This window comes from Lactuca saligna, chromosome 2 (genome assembly GCF_052625555.1).
Source record: "Lactuca saligna cultivar CGN05327 chromosome 2, ASM5262555v1, whole genome shotgun sequence".
Lineage (NCBI taxonomy): Eukaryota > Viridiplantae > Streptophyta > Magnoliopsida > Asterales > Asteraceae > Lactuca > Lactuca saligna.
In genome coordinates, this window is record NC_136418.1 from 89,195,305 (window position 1) to 89,213,884 (window position 18,580).

The 18,580-nt window shown below is 33.8% G+C and overlaps 4 protein-coding genes across 4 annotated transcripts; 2 read left to right on the forward strand and 2 right to left on the reverse strand.

The window, feature by feature from the left end:
- Positions 1-5,465: 5,465 nt before the first annotated feature.
- LOC145031144 (protein FAR1-RELATED SEQUENCE 12-like) lies at positions 5,466-7,326 on the reverse strand. Its single transcript, XM_078979651.1, has 3 exons — positions 6,879-7,326; positions 6,543-6,792; positions 5,466-6,459 (listed from the first exon to the last, which is right to left on the reverse strand). Exons 1-3 carry the CDS (start codon positions 7,302-7,304, stop codon positions 5,672-5,674), a joined length of 1,464 nt encoding a protein of 487 aa, XP_078835777.1. The 5' UTR covers positions 7,305-7,326; the 3' UTR covers positions 5,466-5,671.
- LOC145029850 (uncharacterized) lies at positions 7,315-9,562 on the reverse strand. Its single transcript, XM_078978305.1, has 3 exons — positions 9,122-9,562; positions 7,427-9,013; positions 7,315-7,322 (listed from the first exon to the last, which is right to left on the reverse strand). Exons 1-3 carry the CDS (start codon positions 9,183-9,185, stop codon positions 7,315-7,317), a joined length of 1,659 nt encoding a protein of 552 aa, XP_078834431.1. The 5' UTR covers positions 9,186-9,562.
- A 4,836-nt stretch (positions 9,563-14,398) lies between these two features.
- On the forward strand, positions 14,399-15,643 carry LOC145029851 (uncharacterized). The gene is made up of 2 exons (XM_078978306.1): positions 14,399-14,707; positions 14,817-15,643. Exons 1-2 carry the CDS (start codon positions 14,644-14,646, stop codon positions 15,641-15,643), a joined length of 891 nt encoding a protein of 296 aa, XP_078834432.1. The 5' UTR covers positions 14,399-14,643.
- Positions 15,644-16,790: 1,147 nt separating this feature from the next.
- Positions 16,791-18,279, forward strand: LOC145028939 (uncharacterized). Its single transcript, XM_078977622.1, has 3 exons — positions 16,791-17,016; positions 17,103-17,352; positions 17,458-18,279. The coding sequence occupies exons 1-3, from the start codon at positions 16,825-16,827 to the stop codon at positions 18,243-18,245; spliced, it is 1,230 nt and encodes a 409-aa protein (XP_078833748.1). The 5' UTR covers positions 16,791-16,824; the 3' UTR covers positions 18,246-18,279.
- Positions 18,280-18,580: the final 301 nt, after the last annotated feature.

The following is an 18,580-nucleotide window of genomic DNA, read 5'->3' on the forward strand; positions in this document are numbered from 1 at the left end:
GCTTTATAGTGGCCACGACACACTTTTCGAGTATCAGGAATCCTCATCACGTAAAAAGATGACACTACGTTGTGGTTGTGCACATTATACAACGTGGAAACTGAACAATAGTTTTTTTCGCGACTAAAAATCAACTCGAGTTGTGTCGGCCTAGCACTCCTCTCGTCTCTCGTATATGTTCCTCCCTCTAGTAATGGACTTTAATAAAGTCTTGATCCCTCTTTCGTGTGGGTAAGTGACCCCACATTTATGTGATGCAACACTTCTTATGACGAAATCGCACACAATCCTAATCATTGAAATCACTAAAAGCATCCAAAGTGCAAAATATTTCTACAAAGATCTAAACAACAAGAGCATCAACATGGAAAACAAAATTAAAGAATCTAAAAGTAAAAATATAATAAAAACACACTAAAATAACTAAAAAGGATATCACGATCACTCGTCTTCATTGGAATCATGCTACAATTGTTGATTAAATCCCTTTCATGCAAGAAGTGGTTTGTGAAAATAAAAACTTCCGAGACCTGCCAGGCTATTTCCTTTGGTTTCTTTGCACTATTAACTAACAAGTAGAACAAGAGTGACCCAACTAGTCAAGAGTAGAAAGAGTTCAGTATTCTGCTTAACCACCCCGATACATCTCATTATACTACGTGTGATATCCCCATTTTCATGACCAATTTAAAACCTTTTCTTTATGCTTATTTGAATTCAGAGTATTCATTAAATTGCTGAATTTGTTCCCAAAACGTAACTATGAAGTATTTCTGAAGAAATATATTTCATTGATATATAAAAACCTTGGGATATCATCATCAATACAGATATATAAGCATAAAATTGTTTTAACAGGCCTTACAACAATTTATTATACTATGACCAAACAACTCCTCAAATCACTTATCAACCATGTGCCTTCATACCGATAACTGTGATACAAAGAAATTAAATGGGTCAGGCTTGGGAGCCTGGTGAGCACATAGGGTTTTCAACCCAAAATAATTAAGTTCTTTAATGATATAATTCACATCAAATAATTCAACCGATCACCCATTCCCGTTATTGTCACGTACCGATCCTAAAATATTGATCTCAAGGGACCCATCCTAAGGATTACCATCAACAATGGGTAGATAATACTACTTGGGGGATTCCTTTAGAAATATATGTCAATAAGGCAACCGTGGGGGATAGAGTACATCAAATGAACAGATAGTTCATTAACACCTACAAGTTGCGAGCCTGCCAACATTTCCACTGGACTGTCTAGAATTGTCTATGGTCGTCATTTATACTCTGCTAGACAACTGGTTCATCAATCGTCAAGTCCATTCATCATCATCTCATCATTTTCATCACCCATCACTAACCAATGTATTTTTATATATGAAAATACATATACAATTAAATCAAGTAAAAATCACATAATTTATCTAACATGGATATCAAGGAATACATATAATAGGCACATATAGCATTTAATCATCTAGATACTTTATATCTATGTGTAAGCTGAAAGTAACTATGCACTCGCTTGTTAAAGTGGATGACTTGAAAGTTGGACAGTGCTTCGCTTCAACACTTAGCCTTTCCTTTGATGTAACCTAGGTTCAATTATCACTAAGTCTTTGTTTATTATTTCTTATGACTAATGATAATCTAGATTCCTCAACAATCCCAATGTATACAACAAGATGTATCAAGTAAGGAAGAACTAATCATGATCATATCGGAGGTAGGGTCTATTTGGTATATAGAGTATACTGTTCGGAAATCCCACTTTAAACACATCACTAAATCCAGCCTGGACATCATCCCTATAAGTAGATCAATCAGTATAATGACTTGGAATAACTGATAAATCTTATTTATAAATTCATAATAACGACTATAAATATAAATATAAGTTACATTGAAAGCAATATGAGTGTAGCTTAACTTAAATAGATTTTCCCTACAAAAGTTCGGAAATTGCACTGGCAGAATTCTTACTCGATAGATCCTAATTATTGGGATCTCAGGGACCACAGGGCTTCGCCAAATTACCTTAGATAAATTACCTTAGATACTGAGAATTTGCAGGATAAGGGTTATAAACTTGAGCTCAATGATTCAAAGCTTTGAATCTCCTATAGTGGCTCCCAGATGCACAACACACAAATCTTCGCCAAGATCTGAGATGGTTAATTAAGTTACAAGGTAATCTCTCCCTCTCTCTATATATTCTTTTGTGTCTCAAATTTCATGTGAGATGAAGAAATATGGGAAGCATGTTCCTGATTTCTCTTTCACTATATATCCAATAAATGCCTTAACTTGTGTATGATATTTGGATAGGTTAAAACTGTATCATTTAATTTCTTTAATTTATTTTATTTTTGTTCGACATTTGGATTTATTTTTCAAGATCCCACCATAAGAGATCTATCAAGGTTTTCAATGTGACAATACCAGGTGTGTACTTTTTTTCTTTTCTTCCATATTATTTTTTTTCTGTCTTTCTAACTTTGTTGAAGAGTATGTTTAACTCTAATTATTTATGTTTGTGTTTTTACTTTGTTTTAGTGGTTTCTGATGTAGGGTTTGAAAGAAATTTGATTATGTAGCGGTGTGAACCTGCTCCTTTTTAGGCACGGCTACTTTCTATTGGAAGTGGTAAACCTGAATTTCTATCCTCTTCCAACCCTTCTCACTTTCTCATTCGATCAATTTAATTATAAATTTCTTACTTTGTTTTCTTTTTTAAATTCAGTTTTTTGTGTTTTTTCTCCTGATATGCACAGTTTGCTATAAAGTAATCTGTAAATAAAGATTTGAAATCTGGGTGTAATTGTATAAGTTTTGTAATCTTTCTGAAGCAACCGAGAAACACAATGCACTAAACTATTTTGGCAACCAAGTCAAGCTACTTTGAATTCTGTTTTCTAAAGGCTTAACCTGTTTTGTATTGTTTATATATGGTTGAAACTTGATTCGTATATTTCTTTAATCAACTCTAAATTAAAATGATGCTTCAATTAATTTTTTACATGTCAAAATCTCACCCTTTACTTTTGCTCCATTCCAGCTTTTTGTTTGTGCCGAAGGAGGGAAAACTGATGTAATGAAGATCAAATTTGGTTGGTACTTAGCTGCAACTAGATCACTTTAGTGGCTAATGTTTGAAATAATTAGTAGTTAAATAGATAATTGTTGGTGAGTTGTTGGATAGTTTTCAGATTTAAGTCAAATCATAATGTTTTTTTTTTATTTATTTTTTTATTTTTTTTGTAAATTTTGGATTTTGGTTGAGTATTTATTCTTTTAGATTATCATGTATAGTAAAATAGAAGTTTAATTTTTTTTTTTTTTTTTTTATAATGAAAAGGTTTAGTTTTGTAAGTTCAATGTTAACCCATTTCTTGATTCTGTGCATTATTTTTTATTCAAAAGATAAAAAGAGATTTATGTTCGCAATTTGTTTTTATTTTTTAATTATTTTTTGGAATCTCATAGCAATGTTGGGTATTTCAAAGTAATGTTCAATATCATTTGTGATGATAAAGATTATTGTTTTTTATTAATTTAAAATTTGTTTGTTGTCCAAAAATTTAAATAGATGAAATAATGGATTTAATAGGTAACTTGATGAGAGTCAAGTTGATAAAAAAAGAGATGCAAAATACGATCAATTTTTAACGTTTAAAATTTTATGTTTAAAAAGATACTTTTAATGTGAATGTTTTTTTTTAATGTTGATCCTTTAAGGATGGGAGGGGACAAGTTGGACATGCAATTGGGCCTGAGGATATAGAGAACAAAGATGAACATGAAGATGGGTCCTAGGGGCATTCAGAAACTATGATGCTTGTACCTCTGAATTGGTATATTTGGTATATTTATTTGTAAATCTATGTGTCATTTTTTAACTTTCTACATCATTATACATTGAAACTAGAACACATTCTGATTTTCATACTTTATTTACATTTTTTATAAACTGTCTATACTTTGCTTGTAAACTAGAACTTCATAAATGAATTTTGGGTGTAGATTGGTAATATTTGAGGAATTTGAGTGGTTTGATGTGTTAGTATTTTAGGATGATTAAGATATGGTGGTTGAAACATCTGGTACAATCACTTTCAAAATCATATCAAATCTATCTCGACCAATATAGTGAAATAACATTTTATTAATTAATGTTAAGACAATTGCAAAGAAATATCAAAAAATTTCATGTGATTGCTTCAGAGCAAAAGAGTAGTAATGGTTTTGTTAAATGGTGTTAAAATATAATCCATATCTATTTGCTTTATAGAAGAAGACAAATGGTTGTGCTCCATTGTTAAATTTTGTGTGCTGATTCTTTTGAGGGTGTTAACATTAATATTCATTGAGTATATTATTCAAGTTTTTGCTATTCAATGTCAAAAGTTATAAATCGCCTATAACATCAATAATAGACGAACAAATAGTTTAAATTTTATATTTGCTTAAATACTAATATTCTAACTTTAATTATGCACATATTCAACGACAATGATAAATTTTAGACAAAATTGCAAAAATGGTCCCTGTGGTTTGCATTTTTTCAGGAAAAAAGTCCAAACCACGAGTTTTTTGGTTTTGTGGTCCTTTTGGACTGGTTTGTTTGTGAGAATGGTCCCTATACTTAACACCCGTTAAATTCCATCCGTTAACCCCCTCATGTGCCTTGCACGTGAGGGTATTTCTGTCCTTTTACTTATAGGGACCATTTTTGCATATGGAAAAATAAAACATCCTTTATATATCGTTTTCTTTTCCCAGCTTCTTCCCCAACAAATCTTCTTCCCCAACGTTCTTAATTGTTCTTCCCCAACGACTATTATCTTCCATTTCTCCTTTCCTGACTTGCAATCGAACAATGGTGGTTTGTTTTTGTGGAAAGCTTGCTTTGGTGAAAACGTCTTGGACACCACTGAATCCCGGCAGGAGGTTTTATGCTTGCCCTACTAAGGATTCTGTTTGTGGGTTTATCGGGTGGGTTGACCCACCTATTTGTGCTAGGAGTAAAACCATCATACCTGGTCTTCTAAGAAACATAAATACATTGGAGGAAAGATGTAATGGGCTGGTAAGAAGTATCAACATGTTACAGGAACAGTGTAATGGACTTTTGAGCAGGAACAACATGTTGGAGGCAAGGTGTGATGCATTGAAGGATGAAGGTTTCAAGCTGAAGATGTATTTATGTGCAAGTTGGTTTATGTTTGTGATTGTTATCTTTAGTACTTGGTCTATGTAAGGGATAGGGTTAGGCAAATGTGGGGATTTTTGTTGATCAAGTGATGCAGGGTAAAAATGGTATAATTTTGTTGTAATTTGACTTCATCATGTTTGTAATGAATTCCAAAATGTGTATCAGTTGTGTTCAAAATGTGTATCAGTTGTCAGATATAAGCACATAAATAGAACCAAAATGTAACAAAAGTACATTACCAAAATACATGTCATAAATTTACCAAAATGAACATTCCATTAACCACATGAGTGGAACCAAAAACCATTACCAAGTTAAGCATACAAGTGTCTGTGCACCATACATAACCACATCATCAAACCATAACTAAAGTTTTCAAAAACAAACAGTTTTTAACAACAAGAAACTAAATAGTCATTGCACCACAACAAATAACCACAATCACTTCTTAGATTGATTCCCTCCTTGCCCTTTACAGGTCCTAGAGTTGTGTCCTTTATTCTTGCATTTGCTACAAGTAACACTAACATGTTTCCTTGATAGCTTCTGCACTGCATCATTTCTTGGCCCTTGGGAATTTTCTCCTTGCATCTCATTGACTCCATCACCTTCACTTGCCTTCTGCCTTTTGCTTAACCTTTCACCCTCACTTTGTCTTCTTTTTTTCTTAGGCCTTCCCACCTGAGTGTGATGTGGAGGAGGGATTAGCTTTGTTGGACAATTACTTTTAGGCCACATGGGTCTCCCTTTAATTGGTTCCACCTTAAATGAATAAGCTTTTTGCCATGTCTCTAGCCAATACACCTTGTGTACCCACTTGTAAATGTCAAGCTCAGCCTCAGGGTCTTTGCTCATTTCATTCAGAGTTGCAATTGCATGCCTGCAAGGTATTCCCATTAATTCCCACTTTCTGCAAGTACAGGTTTGGTTCCTAACATCCACCACATGTTGATCTTGCAATGCTGCAGTGACTTGATACTTGTTTGCCCCATTCCACCTAGCAATATATTGTGAAGCACCTTTTTTCCTTGCATCTAGGATGTCTGTTGCTGTAGGTGTTAGTGGACCTTTAGCCTTCTTCATTGCCTTCATGACATTGCATATCCTCTTCATTAGATACTCCCTAATGAACTCTAAACATGAAATTACAGGTTTGTCCCTGCCTTTCTCTATCTTCCCATTAAACACTTCACACATGTTTGAAATCAACACATCAGAAACAGCTCTTCCTACACATTACAATAACATACAATTAATGCTGATAAATAACTGAAACACATAATCTTTACCATATGCAAACATATACAATTACCTGAGAAATGACTCCTTGCCCAATGTACAGGAGGAATTTGCTTCAACCATTGACATGCCTCCTTATCATACTCACTAAACTCTTTCATCAAATGTTCAAACTCAGGAATGGTGGTTGCTGATGCACACCTCCATAAATGGTCCCTGTACTCAGTTTGCCCCCACTTCTTTCTCATATTGTCATGAATATGTCTAATACAATACCTATGCTCAGCATTGGGAAACAATTGATCAACTGCAATTTGTAATCCCTACATGACTCAACATACAATAATTAGAATTAATTTCTTGGTAAAAAAACACAATCTAAATGATCAATTGATGAGTTTTAATTTACCTTTTGCCTGTCACTTATGAAAGTATAGTTTGAGTTGCTCCCAAGCTCCAAGTCATCCCCAAGGTTTTCTAAAAACCACTTCCAGCTAGCTGTGTTTTCAGACTCAACAATTGCATAGGCTAAGGGATAAATTCCATTGTTGGAATCTAGACCAACTGCTGTAAGAACCTGACCAGGGAATGGGCCTTTCATGAAGGCACCATCCAAACCTACTAAGTCTCTAAGACATGCTTTGAAACCTTTTTTCAGTGGACCCAAGCATACATAAATCCTTCTAAACTGCCTTGTTGGGGATGCAGGGTTGCCATTCGGACACACATCTATTTTGACTGTTGTGTCTGGGTTTGTAGCTTGAAGTTCAAGAGCATAGTCCCTCAACAACTCAAACTGTTTTGTGTAGTCCCCAGTTACATGCTTTCTTGCCATATCTTTTGCCCTAAACACCTTATCCATTAAAATACCCACCTGGTAGGTCTTTTGAAAGTGATCTTGTATGGCTCTCAAAGGAATCTTTGGATCTGCCTCAACTTGATTTATGATTTTCTTGCAGATTAAAGAAGCAGTACAAGCTCTGAGTTTTCTTGTTTGTAAGCATGTATGAGTTTGGTTTAAGGTCCTTATAAACCAATCAGATTCGGGGTTTGACCTAGATGCATGTATATACCAACCACATGTTTCTTTTTGTGTCTTTACTTCTTTGCCCTTGCTTTTTGAAGTGGTAGGTTTAGTCCCCACTTGACCTTTATTGATGACAGGTACAACTCCTCTGCACTGTGCCCTAAGCCTTTGACTGTCATTTTTTTTAAAGAATAGATTCCTTCTTGTTTCTAGTGCGTGCACATCAATTAACTCCTTTAATTCTTTTTTACTTTTAAACTTTTGCCCCACTGAGAATGACTGTATATGTACTGACCCAAGGTTGCACCTTTTTTCTTTTCCCAAATTTCTTATGAGAGCTCTTCTTTCTCTGTCTTGGTCTGATCCTTCATCCAATGATTCGAACTCCTCATTGTTGATCACTTCCATATCTTCAGGTTCATGACCATCATTAATACATGCTCCTTCAACATCACTTTCAACATTTAAAAAGAAGTCTGCCATGTCCACATCAACATCTTCTATATTGTTCTCCTCATCCATTATGTCATCCACTTTATCTTCATTTTCTGATTGTTTCCCATCATGATCATCACCTTCATCCTTTTCATACTCTTCATCACTCTCTTCAGATTCAACATCCCCTTCATACTCTTCAACATACTCATCACTTCCATTTAAATTTTCCATAAGGTTGTCAAAAAGTTCATTATATTTTTCATCATCATTAATGGGTGGGGTGTTGTAGCATCCATCAATATGGTCATTATCATGAACCCCAATCATCTCATCCCCTACATTAGCAATATTTGAAGTAACTGGATTGTAGCATCCTTCAACAACAGTTGCAGCCTCATGAACCTCCTTAACACCCTCATTAGTGTTTTCCTTCTCTTTTAAATCATCAATATCCTCTAAATTAAGCCTCTTGCTACAAGAACCTTCCTCTCTTTTTGAATTCCCAACTCTACCCCTTCTATACTCTGGAGAGAATGCATCAGTTTTACTCCCAAAAAGAATCAAAGACATGTACTCACCAATTGGTTCATCATTGACATGGTTCATATTTCTCAATGGAGATTCTACATGAACTTCAGCCTCATATTTAGCCCCTTGATCATCATTTTCTGGTAATTCCTCAATGAAAACTTTACCCTTTGCATTTGGAGACATGAAGTATGTGAGTAGATTTGTCTTCCCATGTTCTGTGTACACTTCAATCAACTTGTTATTTTGAATAAATTTAGAAAGATTGATAACATCCTGATCATTCCCTAAAGCTCTAAGACCAAATTGAAAGTCACCATTGGGTATCCTGAAATGGTAGTATATCACTGGGGATTCAACACTCAATTCAATCATCCGTGGGTCTGGGTAACCTAGGTCAAGCATTATGGCATCAAGTTCATGTACAGAAAACTCATCTATGTCCACATAATCAACATAACGCACTTCACCTCCAGTATACTTTATGTCAGGTAACTTAGTAAACTTCCCACCATGATGAAGCTTAATACTAAACCATGTGGGTGCACCCGCTACAAGTCAAAATTGTACATGATAACAAAGTCAAAATTTGGCGGATTTTAGTATAAATCAAGGGTAAAATGAAAAATAGGAATGTTTAAGAAAACAGAGCAACTTACCATATAAGGATGATACGTCGACAACTTCATTTTTTGGTCTGATCTGCCACATTACGTACACCATTTCGACTTTAAAGTATGACCTTGTCTCCTTTTGCTTCGATTAGGTTCTTTCGATAACGACTTTTTTTTTTTTTTGCAGGTTTAATGGAGCAGAAGGAAGAAGGAGGGAGGTGGGGAGTTGACGGGTGTTTGGGATTGTAAATGAGGGATAAAAGGTAGAAAGGAAGTGTTGACACTGTAAGTAAAAGGACAGAAATACCCTCACGTGCAAGGCACATGAGGGGGTTAACGGATGGAATTTAACGGGTGTTAAGTATAGGGACCATTCTCACAAACAAACCAGTCCAAAAGGACCACAAAACCAAAAAACTCGTGGTTTGGACTTTTTTCCTGAAAAAATGCAAACCACAGGGACCATTTTTGCAATTTTGTCTAAATTTTAAATAAGATAAACATGAGTGTTATAATTTGTGGTTCATCCGTAATTACCTCGGCTACTAGCGAAGCGGTTAGTCTCCCTAAAAAATGTAATCGAAGAAACGAAACAATGCGCCGGAAGAACATAACCGGAGAAAAGAACATAATCGCCGAAACAAATCAACTTGCCGAAAAAACTATTATCCGCCGCCGCATTGCGCGGGTACACTACTAGTATATATATAATACATATATAACTAGAAGATGAAAAGTTTTAAGACCAAATCTTAAAAATAAGGAGGTTGCATTTTGACCTTTAGATGTAACTTGAATGGTCAAGATATGTGAAAAAAGGTTTAAACAAACAAAGATACTCTTTCGTTATACTCCCTTCGTCTCAATATTATTGTCCACAGACAAAAAACACATAGATTAAGAAAATCATTAATTACCACTAACTTTATATAATAAAATGATAGTTTTGCCTTTACTTTGCATTTAATGTTGCATTAAATGCTTAGTTTGTTAAGTAATAATGAGGGGTATTTTGGTAAAAATGTTATTTATTTTTAAAAGTGGACTATTATTTTGGGACAAACCAAAAAGGCAAGGTGGACTATAATTTTGGGACGGAGGGAATATAAAGTATTGATACTATAACTATTCGTATGTTTTATCTCTTTAGAAAATGCTCTCTCATCCCTTTGTCTAAAATGTAAAAACCCTAGCCGGCTCTTACATCTGCAAACCCTAATAACTCTCACTTCCTCTCTCTCTACAAACCCTAACCCCTTCTTGCACCTGCAACACCACCACATGCTGTCATTTTCAAGCCACCATATTCCTTTGCCCTTTGAAGAAAATGGCATAATCCCTACCATCGGACAACCACAACAGCCATCATTTGAGCCTTCAACTAACATTCTTTTGCCTTCTTCCACTCAAATATGCTCTCCTAACCATTTTTTAAACCTTAGATCTAAAAATCGTTTACAGCCACACTCAACAACCTTCCTTCTAATTACCGTTACATAGACCTTCACCACTCACATAAAAACCACCACCACTCTCACCACATCATTAATCCCATTTAGATATGAGAAAACGAAGGAAATAGAGAGAGACAAAGATGAGAATAAGTATGGGAGATATACTTTACCAAACATTAATCTTACTTTTTCTGTTGATAAATTTTAATTATGTCGTGTAAATGTTGAATATGTAATAGTTATGTTTAGATATGTAAATATTCGTGTTGATAAAGAAAATCACAGTGAAGAAGCGTCAAATTTGAGTTCTTTAGTAAAAAAGGTTTATGTATTATGATATTTATTGTATTTGTTTGGGTATTGTGTAAAAGCTTTTTTAGATTTATGTAGTATTTGTATTAGATGTTGAGGAAAATCTCTTATCAGTATCTCTATCTCTAGTCTCCGGTTTCTAATCTTAAGAAAAGACTCCTACACTAACCACCTGTCATCTTTTAAGCATTGCTTTATGCCACGTGTCATTCTACCATCATTCTACTATGTTATCTTTTAAGTATTGCTTTATGCCCCGTGTCATTCTACCATCATTCTCCTCTTTCATTTTCCCGCCCATTGCACCATCATCCATCCACATTCATTTTCAATCCCTAAATATTAGCAGTTCGGTTGTATCATCAATTGACTCAAAATCAGTTTCCATATTCTATTTTATACCCATAATTCATTCCTACAAATAAGGAATTTTGAACCAGTAATATTTATGGCGTGATTTTTTTTTTTTTTTGGTATATTTACAACGTGAATGGAGGGTTTCAAAATTAGAAATTTGAATACCCCGTCTTCCATAACTATACCATGCGTTTCATCATCTGATTATCTCGCTGTATTAGTAGCTTCATGGTAGAAACGTTATCCACTGGAAGAGCTATTCCGCTATATTTGATTTTTTTCCTATAAAAACCCTAGCCATCGCCGCTAATTGTCTTTATTATTGAACAAATCGTCATACCTTCTTCTTGTATGCAAAAATCAACAAAGGTTAGTCAGATATCTCTTTTTTCTATTTGAGCACTAAAATATCCATATTTATGTTGATGGTTGTTTATTTTTTGTCTAACGCTTTGGAGGAACACAATAGGCAGGTGCAATCTGCTGTCTTTCTCCTTTGCATCATTGGAAACTCTCATTGTCCAGGTGCTAATTAAACTTGATCTTTTTATAGTTTTTTTTTAAAGAACACAATAGGTAAATCTTTGTTTGAGTACTATAAAAGTTTCTTCATGATGTATGTTCATATGATTACTGTGAACAATATTGTTTTTTTACATCAATTAGAATACTAATCTTTACGTAAATGTTCATTTCAATTATCTAATGATATCTTCATGATGTTTTGGCCTTCTTTGTGTGTTATTCTGATATTTAATTGCTTTGTTTGTTCTTATTGGTGTAGGCGTGACAAGACTAATCCAAGATTTCCATTTAATTTCATTTTGTTATTCAGGTTCATATAGAAGAGAAACAAAGTTAGGCAATATTAAATAGCTACTCTCCATAGATTCAATTCAAAATATACATGTTTAATCTAACTAATTTTTCCGATTTTACAATCCAAGAAGTAATGAAATTGATATCAAATTCCATTATCATGTTTAATTTTGTTGAAGATACAGAACAACTCATTCAAAACATTTTTTTTTTTTTATGTACAATTAGAAAACTGAATGATACTTTAGTTTCTTGCCTATTTGTATTGATACTTTAGTTTTCTATAAAACTATATATCGAATATAAAATCTACTATTTTCTATAAAAACATATACATATATATGAAAGGTAATATGTTTTATAGACCATGTTTAAAATGATGTTAAAATATTAAAAAACAAGTCTTGACCATTTTGCCCCTTCATCATTTTTCTGGCTTGGTGTTGTTTTTGTGCATTCTACTTGAAAGTATCTGTTGATGTTCTTTTATCTTCGTTTACTCTAGCATTTTTTGTTTTCATGGCTGTTGATGGAGTGTTTTAGTGATTTGACCATTTTACCCATTTGTTGAGAGCGAAAGATTCATTTCATATATATAATTACTAATGGAAATCTTGGTGATGTTAAACTAGAGGCTTTTTATATTTAGTCTAGAAGTTTTTTTCAAGTTGGGGCATTGATGGGATTTTTTATTGTCTTCTTATTTTCCTGCTAAAACCAAAAAACTATTTTAATTTTCATTTTTCTGTACTATAGTGTTTTGTTTATATTTGCTTTAAATAATGGGAGTTGCTAATGTTGGCTGCGATTCAAAGTACATTGCTATAGCAGGGTAGACAAGGTTGGTTTGCTCCTTACAATTCAATGTTACCAATATCATTTTTATAAGGTTTATTTTCGTGTGTTGTAAATTGTTGTAGTTTTAAACTCTTTGTATCTATATATAATTATTATAATAATATATTTATTGTAATTATGTTAAGCATATAATGAAAGTGAAGCACTTAACGAAATGATTATAAAATTAGAGAATAATGTTTTACTTAAACTCCATATATGTGACCTGTTTAGCATGCATTAAAAGTTTTTTTTTTTTTGGTTAGTATCTGGTCGTTACTTATATAATCTTCATTTGTTATTATTTAAAACCTTTAAAGCATCTGAATTTTTTCAGTCATTTGTTAGTGACCTCCTAAGTACGCAAGCATAAAAAATATACAAATATATGATTTGAGAGAAATTTATACTATTTTATTATATTTTAAGGACCATTTCTAAAACTTTCTCTTATATTATAATAATGTACTTTGATAGGGAGGGAAATTTTGATCTTTTTTTTTCAAACTTTTTTTCAACAAAATAGTAGAGAAAAATAATATTACATGCATTAAAACTTTTTTTCAACAAAATAGTAACAGAGAAATAAATATTATCCACTTGTCAATTTTTGAAATAATTTTTTTTTCAAACTTTTTTTCAACAAAATAATATTACATTACAGTATTGTATTTTTGAAAACTCTTATATTTGTGATGAAAATATTGGACATTGATCATTTATGTAACTGTGTATTACTTTTACTATTTTTAATTAAGTCCTTAATCAGTTATGAACAAGTGCTTTTAAATTTATGATTAAATACTAGGTTTTTCATAATTATATATTTTTGTAGATTTGGCAACCCTATATAGTACACGGATTATAACCTAGTATTTTTATATATTGCTTCATTTATATATTTTGCTCATCCTTTGTTTGCTTGATTTTCTTAGGTTTTCGTAGTGTTGTAGGATTTGAAGAGAAAGTATTTTGAAATTCAAAAAATAAAACCTAGAGTTGTTATGATTCGTATTAATGAATAAGAATGTTGTTCGTAATTCGTATTTATTGTTTTGGTTTCCCATTTACGATTATTGATTAGCTGTATTTTCTTAATATTTAAGAAGTTTGATAGTTTTTACATATATTTTATTATAAGTTACTTTTGACATTTTTTTTTAATTTATTACTTTAGTATCTATATTATGTTGTGTATATAAAATAAAACAATATAATCTTCGAAACTGATATAATTTAACAAATTAAATAATACATAAACTATGTGGGAGTGAAAGTGATTATATCTTGTTTGAGAAAATAAGTGTCAAATGGATTGAGCTTTAAATTGTGTTGTACCTAGAATGTCTTAATTGTCAGGGAAATGATCTTTTATTTAAAAGGAATAAGAAAAACCTGAAAAGTTAAATTGCAAAAATGGTCCCTGTGGTATGCAAAATTTTGGGGTTTTAGTCCAAACCACGAGTTTTTTGGAACCATAGTCCTTTTGGAGTGGTTTCTATGTGGTTTTGGTCCCTGGACTTAACTCCCGTTAAGTTGGAACTGTTAAGCCCCCTCACGTGCCTCACACGTGAGGGTAATTTCGTCATTTCATGTCAGGGACCATTTTTGCATAAACGGTTTTTTGGATTAATTGACATTTACCCCTCATTTACTTTCCCCAACACTTGTCAACTCCCCAACTCCCTCCTTCTTGCTTCTGCTCCATTGAACCTGCAAAAAACCCTCGTTGCTTATCTAAACAAGATAATCGACACTACACATATAAGGGCATACGTTTAATAGGAAATGGTGTTCGTAATGTGGCATATCAGACCAAAACACGAAGTTGTTGATGTATCAACTATATATGGTAAGCTGCTCTGTTTTCTTTAACTTTTATACTTTGCATTTTCTTATTGATTTAGAACAAAAAAATGCAAAATTTTAACTTTGTTAATATGTATAATTTTGATTTTTAGCTGGTGCACCCACATGGTTTAGTATTAAGCTTCATCACGGTGGGAAATTTACTAAATTACCTGATATAAAGTACATTGGAGGTGAAGTGCGTTATGTTGATTATGTGGACATTGATGAGTTTTCTGTGCATGAACTTGATGCCATAATGCTTGACCTAGGTTACCCAGACCCACGGAATTCTGAATTCGTTGATCAATCCCCAGTTATATACTACCATTTTAGGATACCCAATGGTGACTTTCAATTTGGTCTTAGAGCTTTAGGGAATGATCAGGATGTGATCAAGATTTCTAAATATATTGCACATAACAAGCTGATTGAGGTGTACACAGAGCATGGAAAGACAAATTTATTGACTTACTTCATGTCACCAAATGCAAAGGGTAAAGTTGTCATTGAGGAATTACCAGAAAATGATGATCAAGGGGCTAAAGTTGAGGGTCAAGTTCATGCAGATTCTCCAATGAAAAATGTGAACCATGGTAATGGTGAGCCTATTGGTGAGTTCATGTCTCTGATTCTTTTTGGGAGTGAGAATGATAGTTTCTCACCAGAGTATAGAAGGGGTAGGGTTGGGAATTTCAAAATAGGTGAAAGTTCTTGTAGCAAGAGGCTTAATTTAGATTATATTGATGAGGTTGTTCACATTTCAAAGGAAAAGAATGATGATCCGGATGGTTCAACTAATGTTCAGGAGGCAGCAACTTGTGTTCATATTGATGAGATGGATGGTGTTAGGGAGGCTGCAAATGTTGTTCAAGAGGCATCAACTTTTGATGAAGAAGGCTACAACACCCCCCTGTTAATAATGCTGATGAACAATTGAATGAGTTATTTGATAACCTTATGGAAAATTTGATTGGGAGTGATGATGATAATGCAGAGTATGAAGGGGATGGAGAATCTGAAGAGGGTAATCAAGAGTATGAAGAGGATGATGAATCTCAAGAAAGTGATCCAAATTTTGAAGAGTATGATGAATCTAAAAATAGTGATCCAGAGTATGAAGAAGATGAGAGACAAATAGAAGATGAAGATCATATGGATGACATAATGGATGTTGACAACAATATACAGGATGTGGATGTGGACATGGGAGATTTCACTCTCAATGTTGAAAGTGATGTGGAAGGTTCTTGTATAAATGTTGTTCATGGGAATGAACCTGAAGATATGGAAGTGATTAACAATGAGGAATTTGAATCTTTGGATGAAGGATCCGACCAAGACAGAGAGAGAAGAGCTCTTATCAAGAATTTGAGAAAAGAAAAAAGGTGCAGTCTTGGGGTAGTACATAAACAATCTTTTTTAGTTGGAGATAAATTTAATAGTAAAAAAGAATTAAAGGAGGCAATTGATCTGCATGCACTAGAATCAAGAAGGAATCTTTTCTTTAAAAAAAATGACAATGTAAGGCTTAGGGCACAGTGTAGAGGTGTTGTACCTGTCACCAATAAAGGCCAAGTGGGTAGTCAAGCTACCACTTCAAAAAGAAAGGGTAAAGAATTAAAGACACAAAAAGTAACATGTGGTTGGTACATTCATGCATCTAGGTCAAATCCTGAATCCGACTGGTTTATAAGGACCTTAAACCAAACTCACACATGTTTGCAAACAAGGAAACTCAGGGCTTGTACTGCTTCTTTAATCAACAAGAAAATCTTTGATCAAGTTGAGGCGAATCCAGATATACCTTTGAGAGCCATACAAGATCACTTTCAAAAGACCTACCAAGTGGGTGTTAGTATGGACAAGGTGTTCAGGGCAAAGGATAAGGCAAGAAAGCATATAACTGGTGACTACACAAATCAGTATGAACTGTTGAGGGACTATGTTCTTGAACTTCAAGCCACCAACCCAGACACCACAGTGAAAATAGATGTATGTTCTGAGCCTAACCCTGATTCCCCAACTAGATAGTTTAGAAGAATTTATGTGTGCTTGGGTCCACTGAAAAAAGGGTTCAAGGCATGCCTTAGGGACTTATTAGGTTTTGATGGTGCCTTCATGAAAGGACCATTCCCTGGGCAAGTCCTTTCAGCAGTTGGTCTTGATTCCAATAATGGAATTTACCCATTAGCATATGGGATTATTGAGTCTGAAAACACAGAAAGCTGGAAATGGTTTTTAGATAACCTTGGGGATGACTTGGACCTTGGAAGAAACTCAAATTTTACTTTCATAAGTGACAGGCAAAAGGTAAAGTTGGAAGTAGTTTTTATACATTTGGTCATTTAAAGTGTGGTTGCAAGTTAATTCTAATGATTGACAATTAATTTTTGCAGGGTTTACATACTGCAGTTGAGCAAATTTTTCCCAATGCTGAGCATAGATATTGTATCAGACATATTCATGACAATATGAGGAAAAGATGGAGGCAAACAGAGTACAGGGACCACTTATGGAGGTGTGCATCAGCTACCACCATTCCTGAGTTTGAACATTTGATGAAGGAGTTTAGTCAGTATGATAAGGAGGCATGTGAATGGTTGAAGCAAATTCTTCCTAAACATTGGGCAAGGAGTCATTTTTCAGGTAAATCTATATATTCCAATTTGATCCTTATGTCTTTCACTTAGTGAACTGTTTTACTTGTATGTGAATTGTATTAAATGTTTTTTAATGGTAATTTACACACAGGAAGAGCAGTTTCTGATGTGTTGATATCAAACATGTGTGAAGTGTTTAATGGGAAGATAGAGAAAGGAAGGGATAAACCTGTCATTGGATGTTTAGAATTCATAAGGGAGTATCTAATGAAGAGGATATGCAATGTCATGAAGGAAATGAAAAAGGCTATAGGTCCACTAACACCCACAGCAACAGACATCCTAACTGCAAGAAAAACAGTTGCTTCACAATACATTGGTAGGTGGAATGGGGGAGACAAGTATCAAGTCACAGGAGCTTTGCAGGATCAACATGTGGTTGATGTTAGGAACAAAACATGCACTTGCAGAAAATGGGAATTAATTGGAATTCCATGTAGACATGCAATTGCAACTCTGAATGAGATGAGTAAAGACCCAGAGGCTGAGCTTGACATTTACAAATGGGTTCACAAGGTGTATTTTCTAGAGACATGGAAAAAGGCTTATTCTTTTAAGGTGGAGCCAATTAAGGGTAGATCCATGTGGCCCAAAAGTGAATGTCCCACAAAGCTAATCCCTCCTCCACATCGCACTCAGGTGGGAAGGCCTAAGAAAAAGAGAAGACAAAGTGGGGGTGAAAGGTTAAGCAAAAAGCAGAAGGCAAGTCAAGGTGATGGAGTGAATGCTGCACAAGAAGGAGGTTCCCAAAAACCAACAAATGATGGAGTGCAGAAGCTATCAAGGAAGCATATCAGTGTTACTTGTAGCAAATGCAAGAACAAGGGACACAACTCTAGGACCTGTAAAGGGCAAGGTGGTAATCAATCCAAGAAGTAATGTGTCATGCATGCATGGAGTTTTTTGTGATTTTGGTTGGTTATGAAAACTTGGTTGTTATATTTACAATATTTTGTTGATAATTTTTGGTTGGTTGTTATGAAAACTTGGTTGTTATCTTAGGTATGGTAATGTGTCCCTTTTGGTAATGTTTAGAATCTTTGGTTGTTATGTTTAGAAACTTTGGTTGTTATATTACAAATCTTAATGAAATATGCATTTTGGTTATGTACAATTGGTTCTAATATATATATATATATATTTTGGTAACACATTCATACCATTTCTATTCATATGTTAATTCTTATACATTCATACCATTTTGGTAAAACATT

Coding starts and splice junctions, on each gene's coding strand:
- LOC145031144 (XM_078979651.1), bottom strand. CDS start 7,304: ATGGCAAGAAAGCATGTAACTGGGGACTACACAAAACAGTTTGAGTTG. Junction 6,793..6,878: donor TCATAAGTGACAGGCAAAAG/GTAAATTAAAAC, acceptor TGAGTCATGTAG/GGATTACAAATTGCAGTTGA. Junction 6,460..6,542: donor GGCAAGGAGTCATTTCTCAG/GTAATTGTATAT, acceptor TGTAATGTGTAG/GAAGAGCTGTTTCTGATGTG.
- LOC145029850 (XM_078978305.1), bottom strand. CDS start 9,185: ATGGTGTACGTAATGTGGCAGATCAGACCAAAAAATGAAGTTGTCGAC. Junction 9,014..9,121: donor CGACGTATCATCCTTATATG/GTAAGTTGCTCT, acceptor TTTGACTTGTAG/CGGGTGCACCCACATGGTTT.
- LOC145029851 (XM_078978306.1), top strand. CDS start 14,644: ATGGTGTTCGTAATGTGGCATATCAGACCAAAACACGAAGTTGTTGAT. Junction 14,708..14,816: donor TGATGTATCAACTATATATG/GTAAGCTGCTCT, acceptor TTTGATTTTTAG/CTGGTGCACCCACATGGTTT.
- LOC145028939 (XM_078977622.1), top strand. CDS start 16,825: ATGAAAGGACCATTCCCTGGGCAAGTCCTTTCAGCAGTTGGTCTTGAT. Junction 17,017..17,102: donor TCATAAGTGACAGGCAAAAG/GTAAAGTTGGAA, acceptor TAATTTTTGCAG/GGTTTACATACTGCAGTTGA. Junction 17,353..17,457: donor GGCAAGGAGTCATTTTTCAG/GTAAATCTATAT, acceptor ATTTACACACAG/GAAGAGCAGTTTCTGATGTG.